Here is a 14780-nt window from a genome sequence, read left to right on the forward strand (position 1 = left end):
AGGATAGAGCTGATCGTGCAGCGGTTTGGTGGATCAGTGGTTACTGCAGGTTGTAGGCTTGTCGGAAGAGGCGAGTCTTCAGGTTCATTTTGAAGGTTTCGATGGTAGGTGAGAGAACTGTTGTGGTAGAGAGTTCTAGAGTAGGGGTGATGCGCGAGAGAAATCTTGTATGCGATTGTGGGAAGAGGAGATAAGAGGGGAGTAGAGAAGATCTTGTGAGGATTGGAGGTTGCGTGCAGGAAAGTACCGGGAGACGAGGTCACAGATGTATAGAGGAGACAGGTTGTGGATGGCTTTGTATGTCATGGTTAGGCTTTTGTACTGGAGTTTCTGGGTAATGGGGAGCCAGTGAAGGGATTGACAGAGGGGAGAGGCCGGGGAATAGCGGGGAGACAGGTGGATTAGTCGGGCAGCTGAGTTTAGAATAGAGTGGAAGGGTGCGAGAGTGTTCGAGGGGAGGCTACAGAGCAGGAGGTTACAGTAGTCGAGGCGGGAGATGAGGGCATGAACTAGAGTTTTTGCAGATTCTTGGTTTAGGAATGTATGGATCCGTGAAATATTTTTGAGTTGAAGGCGGCAGGAAGTGAAAAGGGCTTGGATATGCTGTTTGAAGGAGAGATCAGTGTCAAGGATTACCCCGAGACAGCGAGCTTGTGGGAATGGGGAGAGTGAGCAGCCGTTTACTGTAAGGCCTCTTTCACACGTCCAGATAATTCCGGTACCAGGAAAATCGGTACCGGAATTATCCGTGTCCGTGTGCTCACGTAGCACATCAGTGTGGCACACGTGCGGCAGCCGTGTGCCGACTGAGGACCACACGGACCGTGCAGGAGACAGCGCTACAGTTGAGCGCTGTCCCCTGCGTGCGGTGCTGAAGCCGGTATTCATCCCTTCTCCCCAGCAGCGTTCGCTGGAGAGCAGGAATGAAAAATCAAATGTTTTTTTTATTTATTTTCCCTTAAAAATAAAGTTTGTGCGTCCCCTCCCGCCTCCCATCCCCTGTGCCCCCCACCCCCCCTCCCGCTTGCCTGCCGGGAAATACTCACCCAGCTCCTGCGATGTCTCGTCTCCTCTCCTTCTCCTGCTGGGGAGAAGGGATGAATACCGGCTTCAGCACCACACGCAGCGGGGACAGCACTTACTGTAGCGCTGTCTCTCCTGCGGGCGGTACGTGCACACGGAGGAGAGTGCACACTGTTCTCCGTGTGCACGTGTGCTGTCCGTATTGTGGTCCGTGCTGCCGGTAAAAAACGGACATGTCTATGTGTTTTGCACATGGACACACGGTCCGTATGAAAACACGCACATGTGCAGAAACACATAGATCCTAATGGGTCTATGTGTGTCAGTGTCTCCGGTACATGAGAAAACTGTCACTACACGTACCGGAGCCACGGACGTGTGAAAGAGGCCTAATGGATAGGTTCGTTGGGGGAGGGTGGGGTAGCGTGAGATGGGGGAAAGACAATGAATTCTGTTTTGTCCATGTTAAGTTTTAGAAATCTAGCAGAGAAGAAGGATGAAATAGCGGATAGACATTGAGGGATTCTGGTTAGTAGGGTGGTGATATCTGGTCCAGAGATGTAGATCTGTGTGTCGTCAGCATAGAGATGATACTGAAAACCGTGAGATTCTTTGAGCTGTCCCAGGCCAAAGGTGTAAATGGAGAAGAGCAGGGGCCCTAGGAATGAACCTTGCGGGACTCCGACAGATAGGGGGCGAGGTGAGGAGGTGGTGTGTGAATGGGAGACGCTGAATGTTTGGTCAGTTAGGTATGACGAGATCCAGGATAGGGCCAAGTCTGTGATGCCAAAGGATGAGAGGGTCTGTAGTAATAGGGAATGGTCCACTGTGTCAAAGGCAGAGGACAGCTATGTCAGATCGGTGGGGGTTTGACACCCGTCAGCTGTTCCCTCCCTGTTAATAAGATGTTAACTGCTCTGGTGACGGCTGGATGTAAAAAAAATAAATAAATGTACAGAGCAGAGCCGCACAGCTCTGAACACTGTGTAATGGCTGCTTCTGGAAACCACAGATCCACTCCGATTTGTATTTTAAGAAGAACTGATCCGCATCTGGCAGCATCTGTGCTTTTCTAGTACAGTCCATGGATTATATCCCGCTGCCAGAGGTGATAACTGATCGGTGCATGTTTTTAGACCTCCAAAGATGGGTCATCCGTATAAAAGTAGTGGACAATCCCTTTACATATTGGTAAATGTTAAAGAAACTGAAAATAAATATTTTTTAATATTCACCCCTTTTAAAAGGATGCTCTTCTTCATGAAAGGGTAAAATTGCAAAGTGCACTTGTAAAAGCAAGCAACTTTGTAATTCTTAATAAAAATCCCTTGCTCTTAAGAAAGGAGAATATTTTTAATTCTGTTGTATACAGCTTTTTACCGTAGCCTTTGACTGGCCAATTACTTAGGCAAGGGGCACACGCTACTTGCAGACTCTATTTTTTTTTTTTTTTTGAGCCTGCAAGCACCAGTCTGAAGCTAAATGGACCGTTAGAATCCATCAGTCTGTGCAGAGGCCCATGCCACCTCCGTTCAGACCATGCCGCAGAGGATCATGCCGCCTCCGTTCAGACCCTGCCACAGAGGCCCATACCGTCTCCATTCAGATCCTGCCGCAGAGGCCCATGCCGTCTCCGTTCAGACCCTGCCGCAGAGGCCCATGCCGCCTCCGTTCAGACCCTGCCGCAGAGGCCCATGCCGCCTCCATTCAGACCCTGCCACAGAGGCCCATACCGTCTCCATTCAGATCCTGCCGCAGAGGCCCATGCCGTCTCTGTTCAGACCCTGCCGCAGAGGCCCATGCCATCTCTGTTCAGACCCTGCCGCAGAGGCCCATGCCGTCTCTGTTCAGACCCTGCCGCAGAGGCCCATGCCGTCTCCGTTCAGACCCTGCCGCAGAGGCCCATGCCGTCTCCGTTCAGACCCTGCCGCAGAGGTTCCAGCTGTCAATCTTTGGGAGTGCACTGCAGAGGAGTGGTGCACTCCTGAAGAAAGATAAAACAATAACCCTTTAAAGGCCAGCCTAGGTAACCTGTAAGGCAATTCATGCTGCCCAAATCACTGGCTGAGTGATTGCAGTTTTGTATATTCTATAAAATGCTTTGGCATTTCACATAGATTACAGTGCCTTGCAAAAGTATTCGGCTCCCTGGAACTTTTCAACCTTTTCCCACATATCATGCTTCAAACATATAGATACCAAATGTAAATTTTTGGTGAAGAATCAACAACAAGTGGAACACAGTTGTGAAGTTGAACAAAATGTATTGGTTATTTTAAATTTTCATTGTGGAAAATCAAAAACTGAAAAGTGGGGCGTGCAATATTATTCCGCCCCTTTATTTTCAGTGTAGCATTCTCACTCCAGAAGTTCATTGTGGATCTCTGAATGATCCAATGTTGTCCTAAATGCCTAATGATGATAAATATAATCCACCTGTGTGTAATCAAGTCTCTGTACAAATGCACCTGCTCTGTGATAGTCTCAGGGCTCTGTTTGAAGCACATAGAGCATCATGAAGACCAAGGAACACAGCAGGCAGTTCCGTGATACTGTTGTGGAGAAGTTTAAAGCTGGCTTTGGATACAAAATGATTTCCAAGACTTTAAACATCCCAAGGAGCACTGTGCAAGCGATCATATTGAAATGGAAGGAGTATCATACCACTGCAAATCTACCAAGACCCGGCCGTCCCTCTAAACTTTCATCTCAAACAAGGAGAAGACCGATCAGAGATGCAGCCAAGAGGCCCATGATCACTCTGGATGAACTGTAGAGATCTACAGCTGAGGTGGGACAGTCTGTCCATAGGACAGCAATCAGTTGTACACTGCACAAATCTAGCCTTTATGGAAGAGTGGCAAGAAGAAAGCCATTTCTCAAAGATAGCCATACAAAGTGTCGTTTAAAGTTTGCAACAAGGCACCTGGGAGACCCACCAAACATGTGGAAGATGGTGCTCTGGTCAAATGAAACCAAAATCTAACTTTTTGGCAACAGTGCCAAACGATATGTTTGGTGTAAAGGCAACACATCTCATCACCCTGAACACGCCATCCCCACTGTCAAACATGGTGGTGGAAGCATCATGGTTTGCGCCTGCTTTTCTTCAGCGGGGACAGGGAAGATGGTTAAAATTTATGAGAAGATGGGTGGAGCCAAATACAGGACCATTCTTGAAGAAAACGTGTTGGAGTCTGCAAAAGACCTGAGACTGGGATGGAGATTTGTCTTCCAACAAGACAATGATCCCAAACATAAAGCAAAATCTACAATGGAATGGTTCACAAATAAACGCATCCAGGTGTTAGAATGGCCAAGTCAAAGTCCAGACCTCAATCCAATCGAGAATCTGTGGAAAGAGCTGAAAACTGCTGTTCACAAACGATCTCCATCAAACCTCACTGAGCTCGAGCTGTTTGCCAAGGAAGAATGGGCAAGGATTTCAGTGTCTCAATGTACAAAAATTATAGTCATACCCCAAGCGACTTGCAGCTGTAATCGCAGCAAAAGGTGGCACAACAAAGTATTACGTTAAAGGGGCCGTAAAATATTGCACGCCCCACTTTTAAGTGTTTTGATTTTCCACAAAAATTTAAAATAAACAATAAATTTCGTTCAACTAAACAGTTGTGTTCCAATTGTTGATTCTTCACCAAAAATTTTACATTTGGTATCTTTGTTTGAAGCATGATATGTGGGAAAAGGTTGAAAATTTCCAGGGAGCCAAATACGTTCGCAAGGCACTGTATACTTTGAAGATTCCTTCTTGCTAGCTCTGCTCCAGGTGATTGTCCAATCTCTGCCAAACACGAGGACGAGACTGGTCAATCGGCTGCAGCATCACTGGGAAGGAACGACTGGATCTTCAAAGTATATTTTCCCTGAAATATAGTAGCATTTTAGAGAGTAGTTTACCCACCGGCATTAGGGCAGCCAGGCTCTGATTTTATGCCCATTATTTGGTCTGCAGGAATCAGATGGCAGGTTCCCTTTTAAAGACTTTAAAAACTTTTTTTTTTCCCACCCATCAACATATTAGTGCTTGTTTCTGTAGGATGATTTCTATTGCTTTATTGCATTGGTTGTGGACCAATAATGTATTGGTTTTTTTAAATATGTATATATCATGTGTTTTAAAAACATGGCATAAACATATTCACGCTTTGACTTGGTCACATTCTCTTTAGGAGCGCACGCCTCCTCCCTGAGCACTCACTCAAAGCTGAGCACGAATGCAATAGAAAGCAAAAGCTACAAAGCTCAAGCCTGAGCTGTGAAAAGGGCACTCCAATAATTAAGCAAAGATTAAGCTAAAAATAATTTTTACAATTAAGTTTGTTTGAGAAATTTTGCACCATTTAGAATTGACAGGCTCTTGATTTCCCTGCCCATTCAACTTTGATGTGGTCTGTGGTCATAAATCCACTGGGAGGAGCTGGACAAGACTGAAAAGATTTTCGATTTTCAGTAAGACCATCATAGTGGGCTTACTGATGGATTTTCCGTTAATTCATTCTGCAGTCAGCACCACAGAGGATGTAGAAGTAATTGGTGTAAAGCTTTTTATGAAATCCAATTTGCAAAAAAAAAAAAAAAAAAAATTCCGCTCCGCAATTATATGCACTTTGAAAAAAGGGCCAATTTTTTATCATTGTAAGATTGACTTTTTTTTCCCACATAATTGTAAGGCTGTATTAGAGTAGCAATAGCTCAACAGAAAACAAAAACTGCAGTGTGTAGATATCGGGGCTGAAGCCGCTGGGACTGCAACCAAGCGATTCTATGAAAATAGAACATAGAAGCAATTGGCTCATAAAGAGGCACTTTATCACACAGATGCGTCTACATTTTATGAAAAAAATCATTGCTGGCTATAAAAATTACACAGTTGACAAACTGTGGTGAAAATCTGATCTAGCACACAGCTGGAAATCTGTCCACTTTTTTTCATTGACGTAAAAAAAAAAACACCCCAGACTTCTGGATGAGGTTTAAAGGGGTATTCCCATCTCGGAGATTCTATCCCAATATGTAGTAGGTGTAATAATACATTAACAAATACCTACAATTAGAAATGTAGTGTACTTTTTCTGATTCGCCATTGTCTCTTTCCTCATGTGCAGGCATTGCAGAACCTTGGTTAAGACTACAGCAACTAGCTAACTGTCAGTATATCAGTGGTCGTAACTATGGATACCTAAGGTCTTGCAATGTCTGCACATGAGGCAATGGACACAGTGGATCAGAAAAACTATACTACCTTTCTATTTGGAGACATTTGCTAATATTATTGCACCTACTATATCTTGGGATAAAATCTTGGAATTTACGGTTTTCTTTGGAACCCAATTGGGAGTCTAGGAATACCAGGGGTTGCATAGGTAAAAATTTTCGATCTCCAGGACACTGTAGTTTTCTATCAACTCTACATATTTTCACAAACCAGATGTGGTTAAGTTGAAAAAGGAGGCAGGATGTGTGACTACCTCCTAAATATCACATCTTGGTAAATTTGGATTATGGAAGGACGACTCTTTAGGAACACAAGGAGAATACACTGGCAGATGCTAAGGATCTGTTGATCGGTTCATCTCAGAAACTCTGCACAGTCCCCTTTTAACCAGGCAAAATATGGACCTCTTAAAATTTTGTGTCTTGTTCCTATCTTAACATATTTTACATGAATAGAAATGTGAATGCTTATACGAATAGTCACAGGAACAATGTTTTTGTTATATCTACTCTGTACATGAGTATACCGTTGACTGTTTGACAAAGTGTATATATAAGGTACAGTATATGTGGAAATATTGAAATACACTGCTCAAAGAAATAAAGGGAACACTTAAACAACAGATTATAACTCCAAGTAAATCAAACTTCTGTGAAATCAAACTGTCCACTTAGGAAAAACCACTGTTTAACAATCAATTTCACATGCTGTTGTGCAAATGGAATAGACAACAGATGGAAATTATTGGCAATTATCAAGACACACTCAATAAAGGAGTGATTCTGCAGGTGGGGACCACAGACCACATCTTAGTACTAATGCTTTCTGGTTGATGTTTTGGTCACTTTTGAATGTTGGTTGTGCTTTCACACTCGTGGTAGCATGAGACGGACTCGACAACCCACCCAAGTGGCTCAGGTAGTGCAGCTCATCCAGGATGGCACATTAACGCAAGCTGTGGCAAAAAGGTTTGCTGTGACTGTCAGCGTAGTGTCCAGAGGCTGGAGGCGCTACCAGGAGATGGACCAGTACACAAGGAGACGTGGAGGGGGCCATAGGAGGGCAACAACACAGCAGCAGGGCTGCTACCTCAGCCTTTGTTCAAGGAGGAACAGGAGGAGCATTGCCAGAGCCCTGCAAAATGACCTCCAGCAGGCCACAAATGTGCATGTGTCTGCACAAACTGTTTGAAAATGAATCCATGAGGATGGTCTGAGTACCTGATGTCCACAGATGGGGGTTGTGCTCACAGCCCAACACCATGCAGGACGCTTGGCATTTGCCACAGAACACCAGGATTGGCAAACTCACCACTGGCACCCTGTGCTCTTAACAGATGAAAGCAGGTTCACACTGAGCACATGTGACAGACGTGACAAAGTCTGGAGATGCTGTGGAGAGTGATCTGCCTGCAACATCCTTTAGCATGACCGGTTTGGCAGTGGGTCAGTAATGGTGTTGGGTGGCATTTCTTTGGAGGGCCGCACAGCACTCCATGTGCTCGCCAGAGGTAGCCTGACTGCCATTGGGTACTGAGATGAGATCCTCAGACCCCGTGTGAGACCATATGGGATGCCGTTGGCCCTGGTTTCCTCCTAATGCAGGACAGTGCCAGACCTCATGTGTCTGGAGTGTGTCAGCAGTTCCTGCAAGATGAAGGCATTGAAGCTATGGACTGGCCTGCCCATTCCCCAGACCTGAATCCGATTGAACACATCTGGGACATCATGTCTCACACCTTCCACCAACGTCACGTTGCACCACAGACTGTCCAGGAGTTGGTGGATGCTTTAGTCCAGGTCTTTGAGGAGATCCCTCAGGAGACCATCCGCAGCCTCATCAGGAGCATGCCCAGGCATTGTAGGGAGATCATACAGGCACGTGGAGGCCACACACACTACTGAGCATCATTTCCTTGTCTTGAGGCATTTCCACTGAAGTTGGTTTAGCCTGTAACTTCATTTTCCACTTTGATTTTGAGCATCATTCCAACTCCAGACCTCCGTGAGATATTAGTTGTGATTTTACGTTGATCATTTTTAGGTTTTATTGTTCTCAACACATTCCACTATGTAATGAATAATGATTTACAACTGGAATATTTCATTTAGTGAAATCTAGGATGTGGGATTTTTTAATGTTCCCTTTATTTTTTTGAGCAGTGTATAAAGCTCAGTGATGTGTTTTGTCGCAATTCTCATGTTTTTTTAAAGGTTTGTTACATATATTAAGATGAAATGGGAAGAACAAAAGGAGTTCTGTATGAGTTGGTTGAGTCCAATGTGTAAATCTACTGTACGTTGACGTTGCACATATTAATAAATATTACTAAAATACCAGTTTCCAACATTTACAATCCAAAATTGTAGACATTTGTTCCTTGTCCCCAATTTAAACGCTTTTGAGAGTGGTTTCACAAAACACCCCTTTTGCAAAACTTAGTGGAACTTTAGGCAGGTAGGAACATAATCCATCAATATGTGGGAGTATTAGAGGAACTTCCCCCAAAGACAACATACTTGTCAGAATGTGGAAATTATCTCTCAAAATGTTTTGTAAAAATAATAAGGCTTATTTTTCAAACTTTTAGACCTATCTGTCTGTGATTCATAAAGATGTCAATGTTACATTTTTTTTTCACTATTTCATTTATTTTTTTTTCCAGACTGCTTGTTTTCGGGAAGAAAGAGATGTCTTGGTGAAAGCAGAAACTCAGTGGATCCCCACCTTGCATTATGCATTTCATGATGAAAACTACTTGGTAAGAACTTCTCGGCTTCGTTCTAAAATCTTTATTCTTATAGCCATGTCACCGGCAAAGTATGAATCATTCTATTTGGGAACTTGCAGCTATTGGCTGTGGTCTGCCGGGTCCTGCGTTTTTAGTGCTATCTGAATATTGAGAGATAGCACTTGTCTGTTGATCTGTGAGCACCTAGAGAACAATCAGATACAGCCTCAGATTTATAAATTGTCATTTCCAATAACCTGGAAGAAAACTTCCCATGTACTTATTTTTACAAAATAACCAATTTATTTAGAGATGTATAAAATATGTTTTAATCAAATATGAATGTTCTCTACAGTATCTGGTGATGGAGTATTATGTTGGAGGAGATCTTTTGACTCTGCTTAGCAAGTTTGAAGACAGACTACCAGAAGAAATGGCTCGATTTTACTTGGCGGAAATGGTACTAGCAATAGATTCAGTGCATCAACTGCACTATGTTCACAGGTGAGAAACTCCCGAAGAAATCATGAATTGATACAGAAGTTTATCCTAAACTATTCGTCAAGTATATTCCATACCCATAGTCTACCATCATTCTACTGAAATGAAATATTTTTTGCGTTTTTATGGGTGTGATCCAAGCTATAAAATATTACTTGACTGTAGAATTCAACGATTTGTGAAAGAATGTTTGGTCACCTAAATGTTTTAAAAAGGGGCTATTGCTCCAATAGAGGCATGGAAAAAACTTTCAAAACTAAAAAGAGGTACAAATAAAACAGAAATGGTAAAAAATATTCCCCTTTCTTTAATCTGGTCATCATTAAATGTAACTCCAGAACCATTATGGGCAGAATTAAAAATATACAAACTACAGGACATTAGCGACAGATCAATCTTTTACTCGTTTGACTACTTAAAAAATAAGTTTAAAGTGCCTTCCTCAGCCTTCATAAAATATATTATTCTTAGAGATCAAATCAAAGATTTCCTTAGTAATAATCCAACATTCACAGAAGCCTCCATTAATCTTTTAACAAATATTGGGCACAATATTTTTTGGAGTTTCAAATATTGTTTAGACAATTATAAATATCATAATGAATTCTTAGAAATCCCATATATAGGTAAAAATGGGAATCTGCTCTTCATATCTCAATAGAAAAAGAAAAATGGGGAAAAAGCATTGGACGTAACCTACTCGCCTACTACCTTGTTTTCATTACAAGAAACTTATTATAAAACAATCACAAGATGGTATTATACACCATCAAGATGGGCATTGATAAATTCCGATTCCTCATCTTCCTGTTGGAGAGGCTGCGGTCATTATGGAATCCAAATCCATATTTTCTGGAATTGTCCAAAAATTAGACCGCTTTGGAAAAGAATCTCTTTCCTTATTAAGCAAATTCTAAAAACAAATGATTTTAACCTCAGTCATCAATTGGCACTTCTATCCCTTGACACAGATCAGATTGTCTCTTCTCAAAGACAGATCATAATCCACCTACTATTGGTTACGAAATTTTTTATCGCTTTTCAATGGAAAGGCCCTGACATCCCTTCTTTGAAGGATATAATTGCAAGAATGAAATTACATAAGTCATTCGAATTTAAACTAGCACAGATTAATTCCTGTTCTGATACATTTTTTTAAAAAGTGGCATAGATAGTCAGAATTATTTCCTTAAATGTTTTTACATTTATTTTTATTTGTAATTTATTGAAAAGCTTCTTTATGGTTGGAAATCTTCAGATTTAGAGTAATTTAAAGTTTCCTCTATTTCTTCTTTCCCCTATTCCCCCCTTCTCTTTTTTGTTTTTCCCTTCCTAATTTATTTCTTTCCTCATTTACCTTGTATGTTATATTGAAAATGTTAATAAAATTCTTTGAAAAAAAAAAAAAAGGATTATTGGCTTCAACAACAGTTACTGAAACGAGTGATGTTAAGATTAAGTCAGATATATTAGAGATGAGCGAATGTGCTCAGATGTAGTCGGGTGCTAAGCAAGTGACTTCGACATGCTCGAAAAATATGTTTGAGTCCCCTCTGCTTCATGTCTCGCAGCTGTTCGTCAGCTGCAACACATGCAGGGATTACCTGTTTGTTGAATATATTTTCCGAGCATGCCGAAGACACTCGGTTAGCACACAAGCATGCTCTGATAACACCCTATCGCAGCACGTTCACTCATCACTACTATTCATGTATTATTGAATACTAGATGGTGGTCCGATTCTAACGCATCGGGTATTCTAGAATATGCATGTCGACGTAGTATATTGCCCAGCCACGTAGTATATTGCCCAACCACGTAGTATATTGCCCAGCTACATAGTATATTGCCCAGTCACGTAGTGTATTGCCCATTCACGTAGTGTATTGCCCATTCACGTAGTGTATTGCCCATTCACGTAGTGTATTGCCCAGTCACGTAGTGTATTGCCCAGTCACGTAGTGTATTGCCCAGTCACGTAGTGTATTGCCCAGTCACGTAGTGTATTGCCCAGTCACGTAGTGTATTGCCCAGCCACTATTGCCCAGCCACGTAGTATATTGCCCAGCCCGCGTAGTATATTGCAGAGCCCACATATTATATAGCAATGTGGGCAACATATCCCTGTTAAAAAAATAAAAATAAAATAAAAAATAGTTATATATTCACCTTCCGTTGGCCCCTGGATCCATGAAGCATTTACCGACGCTCCTCGCGCGCTCTGGTCTCAAGAGTGCATTGCGGTCTCACGAGATGAAAACGTAGCGGTCTCGCGAGACCGCTATCTCGTCATCTCGCGAGATCGCAATGCATGGACCGGTCACCAGAGCGTCGCGAGGAGCGGGAAAGGCGCCGGAAGGTGAGTATATGATGATTTTTTAATTCTTTTTATTATTTTTAACATTAGATCTTTTTACTATTGATGCTGCATAGCCAGCATCAATAGTAAAAAAGTTGGTCACACAGGGTTAATAGCAGCGTTAATGGAGTGCGTTACACCGCGGCATAACGCGGTCCATTAGTGCTGCCATTAACCCTGTGTGAGCGCTGACTGGAGGGGACTATGGAGCTGGCACTGACTGCGGGGAGGAAGGAACGGCCATGTTGCCGCCAGACTGCGCCCGTCGCTGATTGGTTGTGGCAATGGTCGTGGGCGTTTTGCCACGACCAATCAGCGACTTGGATTTCCATGACAGACAGAGGCCGCGACCAATGAATATCTGTGACAGAAAGACAGACAGATGGAAGTGGCCCTTAGACAATTATATAGTAGATTTCATGCAGAAAATGAATCCTAAAAAATGTTTTTATCCCCACAGAGATATAAAACCAGATAATGTTCTGATTGACCTGAAAGGCCACATCCGACTCGCTGACTTTGGATCTTGTTTGAAAATGCGTCCAGATGGCATGGTAATTCTACAGACTGTAGCTGAAGACGTTGCTAATTCCCACTGTAATATAAGCGCACCTTGAAAATATTGTATTTAGAATAAAGTTAATAAAGGTCTCTTTTCAGAGGTGTATAGTCAAGCGGTTCCACCGCTCGAACTGTTGCCAGTAAGCCATCATGTAATCTATGGGTGCAAAAGCTATCAGACAAGGCAAAACTGAGTATTAAGCAAATGGGAGAAAACTAGGGGAAATGAGCAGAAAGCATCCAGGCTGCATTATTATAACTAGTAGCTACCATTTCAGAGTTTTAAAAAAATAAAAAAATAATTTATTTTTTTTTATACTTTTTAAGTGTGTGATATGTTGCTGAAAAAGCCCAGCGTGTAGGAACATATACTATAAGCTCTGATGACATGGTTTTGCACCCTGCCATCCACGCATTTGGCAGTCTATGCTTCCACATACAGTCATGGCCAAAAGTATTGACACCCCTGCAATTCTGTCAGATAATACTCATTTTCTTCCTGAAAATAATTGCAAACACAAATTATTTGGTATTATCTTCATTTAATTTGTCTTAAATGAAAAAAACACAAAAGAGAATGAAGCAAAAAGCAAAAATTTATCATTTCAAACAAAACTCCAAAAATGGGCCAGACAAAAGTATTGGCACCCTCAGCCTAATACTTGGTTGCACAACCTTTAGCCAAAATAACTGCGACCAACCGCTTCTGGTAACCATGAATGAGTTTCTTACAATGCTCTGCTGGAATTTAAGACCATTCTTCTTTGGCAAATTGCTCCAGGTCCCTGATATTTGAAGGGTGCCTTCTCCAAACTGCCATTTTTAGATCTCTCCACAGTTGTTCTATGGGATTCAGGTCTGGACTCATTGCTGGCCACCTTAGAAGTCTCCAGTGCTTTCTCTCAAACCATTTTCTAGTGCTTTTTGAAGTGTGTTTTGGGTCATTGTCCTGCTGGAAGACCCATGACCTCTGAGGGAGACCCAGCATTCACACAGTGGGCCCTACATTATGCTGCAAAATTTGTTAGTAGTCTTCAGACTTCATAACGCCATGCATACGGTCAAGCAGTCCACTGCCAGAGGCAGCAAAGCAACTCCAAAACATCAGGGAACCTCCACCATGTTTGACTGTAGGGACTGTGTTCTTTTCTTTGAATGCCTCTTTTTTTTTTTTCCTCTGTAAACTCTATGTTGATGCCTTTGCCCAAAAAGCTCTACTTTTGTCTCATCTGACCAGAGAACATTATTCCAAAATGTTTTAGGCTTTTTCAGGTAAGTTTTGGCAAACTCCAGAATGGCTTTTTTATGTCTCGGGGTAAGAAGTGGGGTCTTCCTGGGTCTCCTACCATACAGTCCCTTTTCATTCAGACGCCGACGGATAGTACGGGTTGACACTGTTGTACCCTCGGACTGCAGGGTAGCTTAAACTTGTTTGGATGTTAGTCGAGGTTCTTTATCCAACATCCGCACAATCTTGCGCTGAAATCTCTTGTCAATTTTTCTTTTCCGTCCACATCTACGGAGGTTAGCCACAGTGCCATGGGCTTTAAACTTCTTGATGACACTGCGCACGGTAGACACAGGAACATTCAGGTCTTTGGAGATGAACTTGTAGCCTTGAGATTGCTCATGCTTCCTCACAATTTGGTTTCTCAAGTCCTCAGACAGTTCTTTGGTCTTCTTTTTTTTCTCCATGCTCAATGTGGTACGCACAAGGACACAGGACAGAGGTTGAGTCAACTTTAATCCATGTCAACTGGCTGCAAGTGTGATCTAGTTATTGCCAACACCTGTTAGGTGCCACATGTAAGTTACAGGTGCTGTTAATTACACAAATTAGAGAAGCATCACATGATTTTTCGAACAGTGCCAATACTTTTGTCCACCTTTTTTTATGTTTATGTGGAATTATATTTTATTTTTCATTTAAGACAAATTAAATGAAGATAATACCAAATAATTTGTGGTTGCAATCATTTTCAGGAATAAAATGAGTATTATCTGACAGAATTGCAGGGGTGTCAATACTTTTGGCCATGACTGTAGTGTTGAAAACATGGAGCCGATACTTATGACTGACAGTTCCAAGAAAAGTTTTCAGCCATTTAGTGACAGCACAAGGGGCTTCTCCATTACCAGTTTCGGTCATGATATTTCCCTGCCACAACCAAATGTCTTTTCAGACTGGAAGTTTCTATTGCTTACTGATCAATGGAGCACTCAACAGTTGGTGAACTTATAATTATTCCGAAAATGGTTTGGTAATGCAGACTAAAACCCATTTCTCCTTTTCTTTATCACTGGGGTGACTATGAGCTTGTCTCATCGTAAGGTATCCTTTGGAAGAGTTGATTAACAGAGTGTTTTTC

At 42.2% G+C, this 14780-nt stretch overlaps 1 protein-coding gene across 3 annotated transcripts in view; it reads left to right on the plus strand.

The window, feature by feature from the left end:
- The window catches only part of CDC42BPG (CDC42 binding protein kinase gamma), a 137235-nt gene that overhangs the window by 75935 nt on the left and 46520 nt on the right, over positions 1–14780 (plus strand). For all 3 annotated transcript variants that reach the window (XM_069739471.1, XM_069739470.1, XM_069739472.1), the window contains 3 exons: positions 8925–9020; positions 9346–9494; positions 12311–12404. In XM_069739471.1, coding sequence (XP_069595572.1) covers positions 8925–9020; positions 9346–9494; positions 12311–12404 — 339 coding nt within the window. The remainder of the gene's footprint in view (positions 1–8924; positions 9021–9345; positions 9495–12310; positions 12405–14780) is intronic.

The sequence above is a fragment of the Ranitomeya imitator genome, chromosome 9 (genome assembly GCF_032444005.1).
Source record: "Ranitomeya imitator isolate aRanImi1 chromosome 9, aRanImi1.pri, whole genome shotgun sequence".
In the NCBI taxonomy this organism is placed as follows: Eukaryota; Metazoa; Chordata; class Amphibia; order Anura; family Dendrobatidae; genus Ranitomeya; species Ranitomeya imitator.